The 13,785-nt window shown below is 43.7% G+C and overlaps 1 protein-coding gene across 1 annotated transcript in view; it reads right to left on the minus strand.

Annotated features, from left to right (window-relative positions):
* LOC138467549 (maestro heat-like repeat-containing protein family member 1) overlaps window positions 1-13,785 on the minus strand; it is a 796,923-nt gene that overhangs the window by 224,930 nt on the left and 558,208 nt on the right. Inside the window, exon 12 of the mRNA XM_069607658.1 lies at window positions 1,165-1,237. Coding sequence (XP_069463759.1) covers window positions 1,165-1,237 — 73 coding nt within the window. The remainder of the gene's footprint in view (window positions 1-1,164; window positions 1,238-13,785) is intronic.

The following is a 13,785-nucleotide window of genomic DNA, read 5'->3' on the forward strand; positions in this document are numbered from 1 at the left end:
TTGGCAGGTCACCATTACCCTTCTGCAAGGAAGAGCAAGCCCAAACATGTTTCACTCATGTTAGGTGCCATCAGGATACTCCCATGTTCAGCAAAGATGGATTCACTGAATCCATCTTTGCCAAAACCCAGGCACTGGACCCATGGACCGCCAACTGCCCTATGCAGTGAACACAGGGCCAGTAAAAGCATTGTCCTCTTTCTATGGCCAGTGTTCATCATGCAGGCGCAGTGAGTGGAGCAAGGTGTGAGGATGAAGAGGAAAGGAGAGCATGGACGGGGTGGAGGTGGTGTTGGGTGTGTGATTTAGGGGCATGGGGCTTGATGGGTCTTGGGGCGGGACACAAGGGAGACATGGATAGGAATGTTAGAGGGTGCTTGAATGGTTGAGGATGAAGGGTAATTTGGGATTTATGGGAGATGAAACCCCTATTAGCAAACAGAGCGGAGGCGGCGGCAGAGGGGCATCGACAAAACAAATTTAGCATGTGATACCACCAAAGAGGGGTTTGGTGGGCGGGATTTGATGGGTTGGGAATTCATGAATTCAAGCTTCAGTGGAAGCAGATAGATCCGTCATCAGAGAGGTATCCGGCACAGAAACTGCTTTCAGTATTTTCTTTGATTTGTCATGACAGTATACACCATCATCAACAGGTCTAGGAAACACATGATTTAAAGAAACAATGCCTAAGGAATCTTTTAAAAAGGGATGAGTTTTAAGAAATCCAGCATGTTGTTGCAGCTCTAAGCAGGGGTGGACTGGCCTATAGGGAACTCTGGAGATTTCCCGGTGGGCCTCTGCACCCTGGGCCTCTTTTGTGTGGTGTTTTTAAATTTTCTCATTGGGTTTGCTGAAAATGAGTCATATGGATCCACTTTGAACATTATTTCCAGGGCCTCTTTTGGTCCCCAGTAATTATTTCCAGGGCCTCTTTTAGTTCCCAGTCCACCCCTGGCTCTAAGGGGGGAAAAAGTGTAATTTAAAAACAATGTAACATTCGTTTGGAAAGCTCACCTCCCTCCAGTTCACAACATAGAATATCATGAGATGACCATCCCTTGATGTTGGGAAGCAATAAGCATGTGTGATGCAAAGGAAAGCCCGTGCAATTGGAGTATTTACAGGGCATTCAGGCCAATCACTGCCTGGTCTACTACTCACCGAGAAAGGCAAAGCCACTGGTAGAGACAATTCGAGCTTCTTCTTTCAGACGAGAGCGCCCAGACCATGAGATCTGCTCACAAAATGGAGAAATGTTACATCATCAAGACTGTAAATGCCAACAGATACACAGCAATATCAAGATAAGGTAAAACATTAAAATAGCACAAGTTACTGTAGGTACTACTGTGCTCCTAGTTCATAGCTCCCTGTCCTCCATATTTGTGGGAAGCGTCCCGTTCTATGGAGATGGGAAGAGAGCATGGTGGGTAGCAGCATTCTAGTTTATTTCTATACAACACATTATAAAAAACTGTGGCACCGTGCATGCACGACATGGCCTACCTAGGATCCTCTTTACGTTTTTCCCCAGCCCATGCCACAGTCCTTTTGTCAATCCAGAAGATACAGTTTCATAGAAGGAGCTCCAGCGTGGTCCATATGGAGAAAAGGGAACAATGGGCTCTTAGTACAATAGTCTTTATGCTGAGAAAGGTATTCATACTTCTGCTCTACATTCTGCTCCCTTCCCTTCATGATTGTGGGGGATTACAAATTCCACTTTTCTTTTGGGATGGTGCATATGCCTGCATCAAAAATGGAATCAATTTAACTAAAAGAAAATGATGCAAAGGCCAGCTTGTGCAAACTTTGCATAGGGCCTGGAGTTATAGCCATCGAGGCCTGTTTATAAAGAGCATACAACCAACAGGGCTAATTTTGCCTCTTTACTAATGTCACATAGAGGAACATGACTTTAGTAGGTCACAGAGGCAGCCATAGCTCTGACCAAATGGGTGTTGAGACTTTTAGGTAGGGTGACCTTTCTCAGAGAATATCCTTTTGTAGCCGCCATGCATAGACTTGCATAATAGCCTGGCAGTTAAAAAGTAAATGAATCAGAGCCTCGTTTCGGAATCACAGGGGTGAGCTTGACACTTGGAAGCCTGGTTGGGCGGACTGCAGAAGTGTTGGCCCTGTGCGGTAGTCATCAGAGGATACTTGTGTGGCAGGCAGAAGATCTTCCCCTCTGCTCTGCCCATTTGTTTACACAAGTAGGCGACAGGCACCGCTGCAATGAGGGCCTGTCGCTGATCTAATGTGCAGGAGTGGACTGGGAACCAAAAGAGGCCCTGGAAATAACTTTCAAAGTGGCCCCATATTGCACATGTTCAGCAAGCACAATCTCTATGAGAAAATATGGTAATAATACTAGGTTATCATCTGAAAGAGGCCCCATGTGCAGAGGCCTCCTGGGATATCTCCGGAGTTCCCTATAAGGCCAGCCCACCCCAGGTTGTGAGTCATGGAGTAATCGTCAGTAACAAGCCTTGCATATTCTGCAGGAGCCGAAGAGGGCCCCACACATGTCAGCAAGCGTCAGGTGTGGAACAGTATTCACTCAAAACACCCCTGAGGGAAAGGGGATTGGGTCAAAATAACACACCCAGGCTCTCCTTAGCTCAGGTGATGTCTGTAAAAATGAGAAGACATAAGAAACACTATAGCACATGGCTCTCTCTGGCTGCTACCATGCTTCTTTCCTCTCCTCAGCACAGATTCCTAACTTTACCTGTCTAGCCCCTGCAACCTGCCTAGCAGCCTATGAATAATGAATGTTCTGTTCTGTTGGCATTGTCTGGACATATCTCTCTCCATAGCATGAGTCTATAGTTTCCAGTGTCTCAGATATCAAGTCTTTCTTTGTTCCTTTTTGGTTTTTACTGAATTTCACTGGAGTCAGTTCTGGCTTATTGCTGCTAATGTGTTCCTAATAGGTTCTAAAACCTATCTATTCTAACTAACTGATGGAATTCTCAATATTGCCATATTTACGCTATTTATGTTATGAGTTCATTCGTTCTCTCAGGGAGCTTTCCCCTTGAAATGAGCTCCTTTTCAGTGCAGCGCAGGGCTTGGCAGATAAGGAGACACTCCTCTAAGTAAGCAGTTTCGCCATCAACTGATTATTGTACACTAACGCCATTGATTGCTCATGTGCAGTGCTCCAAATCGGGTGTTATTGTGTCCCATCACAATTTAGCCCACCTGTTCAACATTGGGGATCTGTACATCTAAGGGTTCTGTGTCAAGAGTAGTAGGGGGCTGGTGGGGTACTGTGCCTTCCTGCAGTCTAAATCCAATTGAGATCCTTGACAGGTACCACAGGAAATGGGTTAAGGGGTTAACGTCACCCTGAACATGGCTGGCCTTCCTATCTGCTCCCGAATCACCAACCCAGCCTGACATTTCTCCTATTGCGTTTGTGCATTGTCATACCCCAAAGGATGAACAGAGATCCTTACTTGTAGGGACTGAGGAGTGAACACCAGCGGTGGACCAGGGATGTCATTTAGGGGTGGCAGGGTTGAACATGTGAACCCTACAGTCACCCTTAAAAAAGAAAATTCAAATTTTTTTTGTTTTTGTTTAAATGCAAGCTCCTGGGCTGCGGCCAGCGCCATGTGGCTCTTTGCTTCTGGAGTGGCTGGCTTTCTTGTTCAGGCCTCTTAAAAAAAAAAACGAGGTTCCACAAGCTTAACACTTTCAGCAGTGACCCTAAATAAGAAAGAATAGAAATAACAAATGATTTGTCTTTCTGGAATACTATACTATAATTGCTAAACTCATTACAGGTTTATTTCAGGCACACTTCAGGGGGTGAGTCACTGATTTAGTTTGTTCTTAAACACCTCAACTCAGCTTCTGAATTCTATAAATGAGTACCAACACAGGTTGGGTGATATTTTATGTATATTTGTTCTATATTAACTGCTTAAGTGTAAGTGCTATATAATAACACATCATTATCATTTGACCACTGATGTCTGCTTGCATCGACAGTAATTTGGTAATATGGGCCTATACACACTGATCTTAACGATACATATGGTGATCCATTTTTGTATGAAATGTATATCATATTATAGTGATATTGTAACCATATGTTTAGTAATGTACTTAGGAACAATGCTATCTGATGCAACTTCCTGTTTTGTCAAGGGGTGAAAGGTTGTGTTCCATCGCTTCCTGTGATATCACTTCAGTGTGGGTTCAAAAGACATCAACTTCCTGTGATGTCGTCAGAGGTCAAGTGTCGTGTGATGTCACTTCAGCTACTCCTGGCATTTTGGTGAAATGACGTCCCTGTGGTGGATTGGGAACCAAAAGAGGCCCTGGAAATAATTTTCAAAGTCACACAATATTACACATTTGCAGCAAGCATAACCCTTTTCCTATCAAAACATGTGGCAATAACATAGGTTAAGACACAAAAGAGACCCAGAGTGCAGAAGCCTACTGGGACATCTCCAGAGTTCCCTATAGACCTGTTCAGCCCTGGCGAACACTCTTGTACTGTACACATATATACACTGGTCAGTTAATACACAAATAGGCCTCCAAAATAATTTCCCACACTGGCATGTTCCGTGATTTTTCGTATATTATTATTGCATCTTGGGTTTGGTCTCAAAAGGACCACGTCATATGGGGTGCATTTAGCTATTCGGGGAAGACAATTTGATCAGACATTAATCACAATCAATAAAGGTGATGCATACCCTTCTTCACAGAGAGAAAATAAACAGCTGTTTGTGCACCTGTGGGAACGCTTGTGTGGAATGGTATTTGTCTTAGGGCAGGCTCTGCCACATTTAGGTCCCTTACAGATATATGGCAGCTGGCCTTGAGAAAAGGGGCGAGGCACCGCTGCATTTAGATCCTCAAAGAGATAGGCCTTAGAAAAATGTGCAGTCCAAGAACAGCCACTTATTTAGACTTCCATGGATTCAATTGTTTTGAAACACATTGTAATCTGTGTTTGTCAGTGTTTTCTCATTTTCTCCTAAATAATTCACAGATATCTCTGTTTTTCAGTGTATAATGTACAAAACATGTTTAATTGTTGCAGGTAGCAGAAGCAAAGTTGCGGTACGTTTCTGCACACAAGAACAATATTCATTTTAACATAAATATAATTCTAAGGAAACCCCAGTCTCCAATTTGTTCTGGAGTTTCACTGAAACTGGAAAAAAAAGACATGAAACATCCCTGCTTTGTGTGAAGTAAAAAGAAAACTCTGCAAAACCCGAGGTAGAAGGTTCTTCAACCTTTGACTCACCAGATATTTTGGACTACTACTCCCATCAGTCCTAACCATGATTCAATGGTGAGAGAGCATAGAAGTTGTAAGGTGGTCGGTCAAAATCTCGAAAAAAAAATCTCGAATGACAATAAGGTCAAAAAAAAAATCTCGAAAAAAAAAGGTCGAATTACTCTTTTTTTAATTATATATTTATTTTGGGGTCCGGGATTAAAAGAAAAAAATGGGTAAAAAATAAAAAATAAATAAAAAGGTGGGTTGGGGGGGGAAACCCCCCCCATTTCGAATAAAAAACGGCATAAAAAAAATGCGACTTTTTTTTCGACCTTTTTTTTCGAGATTTTATTTTTCGATTTTATCACTATAAACCAAGTTGTAATCCAGAACATCTGGAGAGCCACAAGTTGCAGGCCCAAGCTAGTAGAACAAGGGGCTGATGTGTACAGCACTTAGGGAGGTTGTCGGGAGAAGGTGCACATAAACCCCTCTCTCCTGGTCAGACCATTCCTTCCTCTCCTCCCACCTGGGTCCCTTTGGGCCCCAGAACCCCCCAAAAAGACCCACCAACCTTGTTCGCTAACATCAGCCTGATGAAACTAGTGTCAGCTGCTGCCTTCCCTTCCACCTTCGTCCCCCCTCACCCCCTACCTCTGATTCTACCACTGACTCTGCCAATAGCAACCTCTACCTTTCCATCACCACTACTCTTGATATTCTTGCCCCAGTCATGAGGATCTGCCTGAAACCTGTCTCTAAGCGTAACACCTGATACGACTCCGAACTTGCGGCCCTAAAACGAAAATGCAGGGCGGCAGAATGGAAGACAACTTCTCAGACAGCATTCAATTATACTAGCCTTGAAGCCCCATTCTGTGCATTGACAATAGCCCGAAAGGCTCTGGAATCTGTTCTGATTTTATTGCCACTTTCAATCCCCCCACATTGCGGCCCCCTTCGCTCTGTCTTACACTTTGGTGGAACACTGTGTATTCATACATTATCAAGGCTGATGTCAAACAGGTTTCCTGGAGCAGTATACAGCTGCTTTGTTTTAGTTGTTCTGTAACTATCTGGTTGGTCAATAAGTGTATATTTCCCGTGGTGTTCCACTAGGTCATAGTCAGACCAATCATTTTGCCTTCCCCCATGGGGCCCTTACTCATGTAGGGCTCACTTCTCCCCTGACCAATGTGCCACCAACCTCCAGCTATCCCCTCCCCATTTGCTACACTCCCTAGCCACTCCATCCATTGAGTTAAACACCACCCTCAAGTTCACTGATGCTCCTGCCCCCTCATTTTCCAGCTGAGCCTCAATTCCCTCAACCCGGAACCCTAGCCTGTGTCAGTTTCCCCCTTCCATTTGTACTACGTCCCTAACCAGCTTAGATTTAAAATGTTACCATTATTTGTCCCATCATGGAATGCCACCCTATCAATGTCGCACAAGGATATTGCTACTAATCTCAGCACCTCTTTGAAGATGGCCAGAAATGATTTAAAACATCTAGACATACCGGAGTGTCGGCTCCCAGAATCCCAGAATACTTGTGAGGGAAAGTTTGAACCCATAATTTCCTGGCACTTTATTTCCCCGTTTTTCCCTGTTTCCTGTACTGGTCTTTGTTTTTTTTCGCCCCCCCCCCTCATAGGTGACCCCCTTCAGGCCTTGGTCACTACTCCAGGCATTCTTTAGAATACTAAATGGACACCACTCATGTTGTTCCCTCTGTGTAGATACCTCAGAAGATCCCAGCCCTTTAGTCCCAATTTCTAGCTCTTTGCTATTCCTCTGTGAGTTATAATCTCCTTGTAATTTAGCCAATATAGCATCTCCAAGAGACCCTTAGCCTCTTGGTCAATATGGTTATTTCCCCCCTCATGCAAAACCTTTTTTTCCCTAGTCGCCAAGCCCCCGCCCCCTCACTCACCCCGCTTCCCCGGCAATTGCAGTCAGAGTCACCTGCAATAATAGTTTGTTTTCCTGTCTTCTCACAGGAAAATAGCTCGTTACAATTTCCCAATTTGACATCCGTCTGTCCTGCTGAGTCCATCTTGCTCGGTGGTGCTTCCCTCTTTACCATGACTCGCATTCTCAGCATTTTGAATCACGATACCCCCCCCCTCCCCTTCCTCCCACCACTGTCCATTCTCTTCAAGCACTTCTTCCCTTTCATTGTTCGGCAAGTTCTTACTCTCAGTCACACTTCTTTGCCCTTTCTCTTCTAGATTCGCCTCAAAGATTTTAATTCCTCTCTTCTTTTTCCATTGCAGAGGGCAGTTAAAGGCTTCCATTATCGTTAAGTTTCCCATATATTTACGTGAGGAAACGTTAATCCCTTTTTTTACTTTTACATTGTTTATTTTCTTTCCTTTTCCCTTACGGAGAGGATTCTATGTCCTGAACTCCACTGAAGCTTCCTTCAGATTCAAAATCACCATACTACCCGCATCTTCCACTAGTTCATTTGGTGCCATATCTTCCCCTTGTCCATTATTGTCGTTGACTGTTTGTGTTTCCTCTCTCCTTAATTCTGACAGGTTTGGATGCCTTAGGTCCACCTGGCTCTTAGCCATGTCCTGGACGTTACTTCCTTTGTCCTGAATTCTGATGAGTAATTGAACCCTCTTCATGCATCCAATGTGGCATTCCTGACTTTTAAGCTGAATCAATAGTTTCAAATTCATCTTCGTTTCACTCAGGCTAAGGATGTGAACTCTAAACTCAATCCATATGTTGTCGTATAGGTCGACAAATGAACTTAGGACCGCGTTCAGAGCAGATATTGGTGGAGATGGTAATCTTATGTGCTCATCCGCTTCGCGTAATGTGTGGTGCAAAAGTCCCCGAGGCCCATGCCACTCCTCCCTTCACGCTCTCTTTCCATAAAATCCATCAATTCCATGGGGAAGCCCTTTACTGATGCATCGCATGTTTGTTGCATAGACTATCCCCACCTCCATTCACACGTATCACCTCTTTGTTTGGTAATTTGTCATTTATAAACATACCGTTGTTATCTAAGAAAGCGATCATGCTAATATCATGGAAGTGCAAGTGGTCTACTTCTGCTGTGACTTGCACTAGAGATGCCACTCACAATTCTGTGCCCGCAGTTTTGGGTAAAAGTCAGCAATGTTTCTGCCAGCCACTGGGGAAGTCTGCGGGCCCTCAGATGCTGCATATGGCTTCCTCCCCAGCACACCATGCACCCGAATACCTCTAACTGCAGGTCTCTGCTTTAGGGCTGAAGTGCACTGTGATGGTATGTCCTTGAGGCGCTATTTTGTTTCTGCTACTACATCCTCTTCTATGCAGCTCAGCAGGTTCTTTTCCCCTGTGGATTCCTCTTTTCTGATTGAGTCAAAAAGGGGACCCGTCTTGCAATGTGTTTGACTGACTTCTAAGGGCCAAGCAGGTTGCCAACTTTTCACAGCTGAATCTAAAAGACTAAAAGGTAAGACAATCGAGTCTTACTTTCCCAGGACTGATATTCCACAAAATATTTATTTAGTGGACGGAGGCAACTTTGGGAATTGCGGCAACATCGGATCACTCTTTAATCAAAGTGTTAGTTAGTTCACTCACCGCCAGACCTCCACCTTCTTTCTCCCGACTCCCGGTCCAGTGCTCCGGCCCTCTGGAGCCCCACGGCCCCTAGTGGACCACTCCAGACCACTTTCAACACCACGTCCATGATGATCGTAATAGAGACAACGACAGTAAAAAAACATACTATTACTATGGCCCTCATTAGGACCCTGGCGCTGAGTGTTTAATGGCGCCGTAAAAGGCTGCGGCGCCGTTAAAACACTTAGCGCCTTACTACGAGGTCCCTTTGCGGCTCCCGACCTTAACGGCTGGTCTGGACCAGCCGTTAAAGTAGGGACCCGCAAAGGGACCTTGAAGGTAGTTACGGTACCGCAATTGCGGCACAGTAATTACCGCCTTCCCCATTCCCATTTTTGCCCCATAGGGCTCAAGAAGGGCCAATGGTGCATGGAGAATTACCGCCCCGCCAACCTTGGAATGGGGTGGTAATTCCCCATTGCACCATGGCGGACTCGTTACAATACCGGCAGCAACCATGGTGCTAATAGCGCCATTGGTTACCTCCGGTGTTGTAATGAGGGCCATAGTCTGAAATGGATGCTTATTATACTCTAAATGCTTTTTGGAATTTGTGAATTTGAGGTGTTTAAGAACAGACTAAATCATTGACTCACCCCCTGAAGTGTGCCTGAAATAAACCTTTAATGATTCTAGCAATTATGTTATAGAATTCCCGAAAGACAAATTATTTGTTATTCCTATTCTTTCTTCTTTGGGGTCACTGCTCAAGGTGTTACACTTGTGAAACGCCGTGTTTTAAGAGGCTTGAACAAGAAAGGCAACCACTCCATAAACAAAGAGCCACATGGCGCTGGCCACTGCCCAGGAGCTTCAATTAAAAAAGAAAAAGAAAACGTGTGTTTTCTTTTTTTAGGGGTAGCAAAGGAGACCACAGTGGGTCAAAGGTGCGACCCCCGGTGGCCTCCAAAGGACATCCCTGCAAACCAGGGCTCTGAACAACTGGCGAGAGTCAGCATTCCTGTGATAACATGAATGGATGTTAAACTCCATGCTCATGTGCCACCACCCCCGTGGTGCTGTCACATCGGACAGTGCACAGTGGGTTGTGCAACGGGACCTGCTGGTAACAGTGACAAGCTGCTGCATACCCTATTGTAAGACCCGTGAAGCATTTATCTCATATTGTCATGACATTATGAGAATACATGTACATGGAGCTTTTCGGAGGAGTGTTGAATCACTTCTGTGACGTGACAGAGCTGATGCATGCATTATACTGGTTATTGACGTTGAATTGTCGCTCCCAGAAGTGAGGGCACACACTCGGTGCCAGAGGGAGGCGGTCAGAGGCAAGCACTTCTTTCGGCAGATATGTTCTAAGAAATGCACTCTAGCATCCAATGGTTCAAAACGTGGTACTCAATCGGAAACCCGAAACATCAGGTGCAACATTGAGAATGCCAATTGGCACTAAAACCAAGAAAGGTCCAAGAGTCTACCACTCTTGATTCCTGAAGGATCTGTAACCTTCATAAGGTAGAACACAGCCGGATTCAAAGAACATCTCAAATAGATGAAGGGTGGCAGCATGTTTGCTAGAACAGACGTCATCTGCATGCAAGAAACCCGGATGCTTCATGATTCTATCTGAAGGGATGTCTCGGGCATTAAGTTATCTCCTGGAATGGTCCAAAAGTCAGGCTCACAGGGGAACACGCAGTACTGCCAAATAGCACCGCTACTTTTTCCTGGCATTCTACTGACGTCTAGTGACTCCTAATACACAGATCATAAAAGTGATGCAACGTATACCAATTTCCCTACAGGTGCTGCTACTAGTGAACATGTATACCCTGCAAGTGACTCAACATGATCGCATGTTGAATAAAACTGATTATATATTCAAGAAATCCTATACAAAGCATCCTACGGGTATTACACTGGTGGGCGGTGACTGTAATACATGAAGGCCTTAAGACAATGCTGTCTTTAAAGAATAAATGGCCATCCGCATACCCTGGGGACTGTTCCTAATGGAACCCTACTAGGAAACACTGGGAATCTAAGGGGAAACTACTGGCATTATCCAATGGTCTGCATGTCTGCTGTATGAATGGCAGAGTCTCAATTGACATCCCAAGACACCTTCTCAAACCATTGCCCGCAGTCAATACATGACTATTGTTTTATTACCATCAAACATTTCTGCGACTGGAGGTAGTCTCAGTGGCCCCCAGCATGCACTTCATTATTGCCTACCTTAAAAGTCGGAGGTAAAAGAATAATCTTCCCTGGACCCAGATCGAATAGAAATGTAAACATTCAACAGAACCATGTGGTCACCATGTGCACTTGCTTTACTGGACACATACCTTGACAACCTCTTGGGAGAAGACCAAAACCAGATGGCATCTAAATGTGCAATCTTAATTCAGGATATTATAATAGGCATATCCACTTTCAGAAAATCAACAAAATATATAAAACAAAAAGAAAAGGGGAGCACATTGGTGTGATGAAGAGGTTCATCAAACACTAAAAACTTTGGATTGCACAATTGAAGTATCAGAGGCTGAATATAAATTTGGTGATAACAAAGGGAAAAAATCCTGTACATCTTTAATTACAAAGAAGAAACGTAAACAACAGAGAAACATGTTAGACCAAGCTGCGATGGGCTACAAAAGCACAGGACTTATTTTGGTAATTTATGTCTAGAGAAAAAGGGGTCACTAAAGACATTGGAAGCCTGTGTAGTATTAGAACATGTATAGGCTGGGTGCGCTGAGAGGCTCCTTGAAAGGCTCTGAAATAGGATTCAATCTGTGGTATCTCTCTCTCACACACACACACACACCTGCGCACGCACACACACGCACACACACACACACAGTTCAGAAAAAAATCATAATGCAGGATCCAACTTCATATTTGCAAAAATGCTTATTTTTACTCGCGTGTAGGGTACCATCTTTGTGGGGACTTGATCGTGTGTTACCATCCTTGTGGGGACTTATTTCATCATCCTTATTTGGAATTAAATACATCCATATATAAATGACTAAAGGTTTTACAGTACTGTTTTCACATTATACAATTCTAGTTCTAATAATTGGTACCTCTCCACATCCTAGGGATGCTCAACAGATAAATGGTAGAGGTAGAGCATTTCTTACAAAATATTCACTTAAAGGCTCTTAATTCTGGTATTAAATCCTATATCAAATAGTCCAAATGTGTCAGAAAAGAGAACTGGCACATAGAAGGATGACATGCATAAACCAGGATCACACACCGTCGTGAAGGTGGGAAGCAGTGATTTGAATTCAGGTTTCATTGTTTCACCATCGCCATCTTGACCAATGATCTGTATGATTAGTATGATGATACAGATTTCACTCAATACTTTGGGACTGTATGTGATGATTGTGAAGTTAATTTCCCGATAGTGATGCTGCACGATTGTGGTAAAGGGAATTACCCCACAAAGATTGTGTGTGATAATATTGTTATTGAAGTCCCCACATAGATGGTGTGTGATTAATATTATGCTAAAGTCCTTACAGAGATGGTGCATCATAACAGTGGTGTTGCCATCCCCCGCAGAGATGGTGTGTGACAATAATGATGGTAAAGACCCCACAGTAATACTATGTAGTAATACCAGTGTTGAAGTGCCCACAAAGATGATGTGTAGTGTAATTATTGCGATGTTAAAGTCCCAATAGACATAGTATGTGAGATTAGCGATGTAGAAGGGTCAGTATAGTTTGTGTGTCATGATAATGATGTTCCAGTCCCCACAGAGATGCTGTGTGATGATAATGATGTTGAGGTCCTCACAGAAATGCTGTATGATGATAATGATATTCAGGTCCCCACAAAGATGCTGTGTGATCATAGTGATGTCCAGGTCCTCACAGAGATGCTGTGTGATGATGATGATGTTCAGGTCCTCACAGCGATGCTGTGTGATCATGGTGATGTCCAGGTCCTCACAGAGATGCTGTGTGTTGATAATAATGTTCAGGTCCTCACAGCAATGCTGTGTGATGATAATGATGTTCAGGTCCCCACAGAGATGCTGTGTGATGGTAATGATACCACAGTCCCCAGAGTGATGGTGTCTAATTATGATATTAAGGTCCCCACAGAGATGGTGTGTGATAGTAATGATATCACAGTCCCCACAGAGATGGTGTGTGATAGTAATGATATCACAGTCCCCAGAGTGATGGTGTGTAATTATGATATTAAGGTCCCCATGGGGATGGTGTGTGATAGTAATGATATCACAGTCCCCAGAGTGATGGTTTGTAATTATGATATTAAGGTCCCCACAGAGATGGTGTGTGATAGTAATGATATCACAGTCCCCAGAGTGATGGTGTGTAATTATGATATACCATACCAAAACCTATTGCTTATTCTTAGGGGATCATTTTCATCATTTGAGTATTTTGGCAGCAGCAAGTCATTATGTTTGCACTGCAAGGTAAATGGCTCCCCACCACCAAACTTTTACCATTTGAATGGCAGAGTCCAAATGTGTAGTGCAAAAGTGCAGGGCAAAAGACGGCGTACATATGTGCATGCCATCTTTTGCCCTGCACTTTTGCACTGCTCTACTGTTAAAGACTCCAATCAAGCATTCCCACTAGGTCAGTGCCTTGTCTGGGATTGCTCAAGGGAAGCCCTTATTTATATATTTTTATGACAAGTTATAATCTGGATGATGAACCCTTGTATCACGCCCCTCTCTGAGAATCCCCCTGACCCCACTGAGCCAAGAAGTAGGTTTGTTTTGCAAGTTGAAAAGGTTTATTTGAAAAATTAAACAATAGATATATATCACACTTTTATAATAAATTAATATTTGATATCACACTTAGACATATGACAGTGATCAACAATGGATGATGTTATACTAGCAGACTGGTTTA

The sequence above is a fragment of the Ambystoma mexicanum genome, chromosome 4q (assembly GCF_040938575.1).
Source record: "Ambystoma mexicanum isolate Mex_15411 chromosome 4q, UKY_AmexF1_1, whole genome shotgun sequence".
NCBI lineage: Eukaryota > Metazoa > Chordata > Amphibia > Caudata > Ambystomatidae > Ambystoma > Ambystoma mexicanum.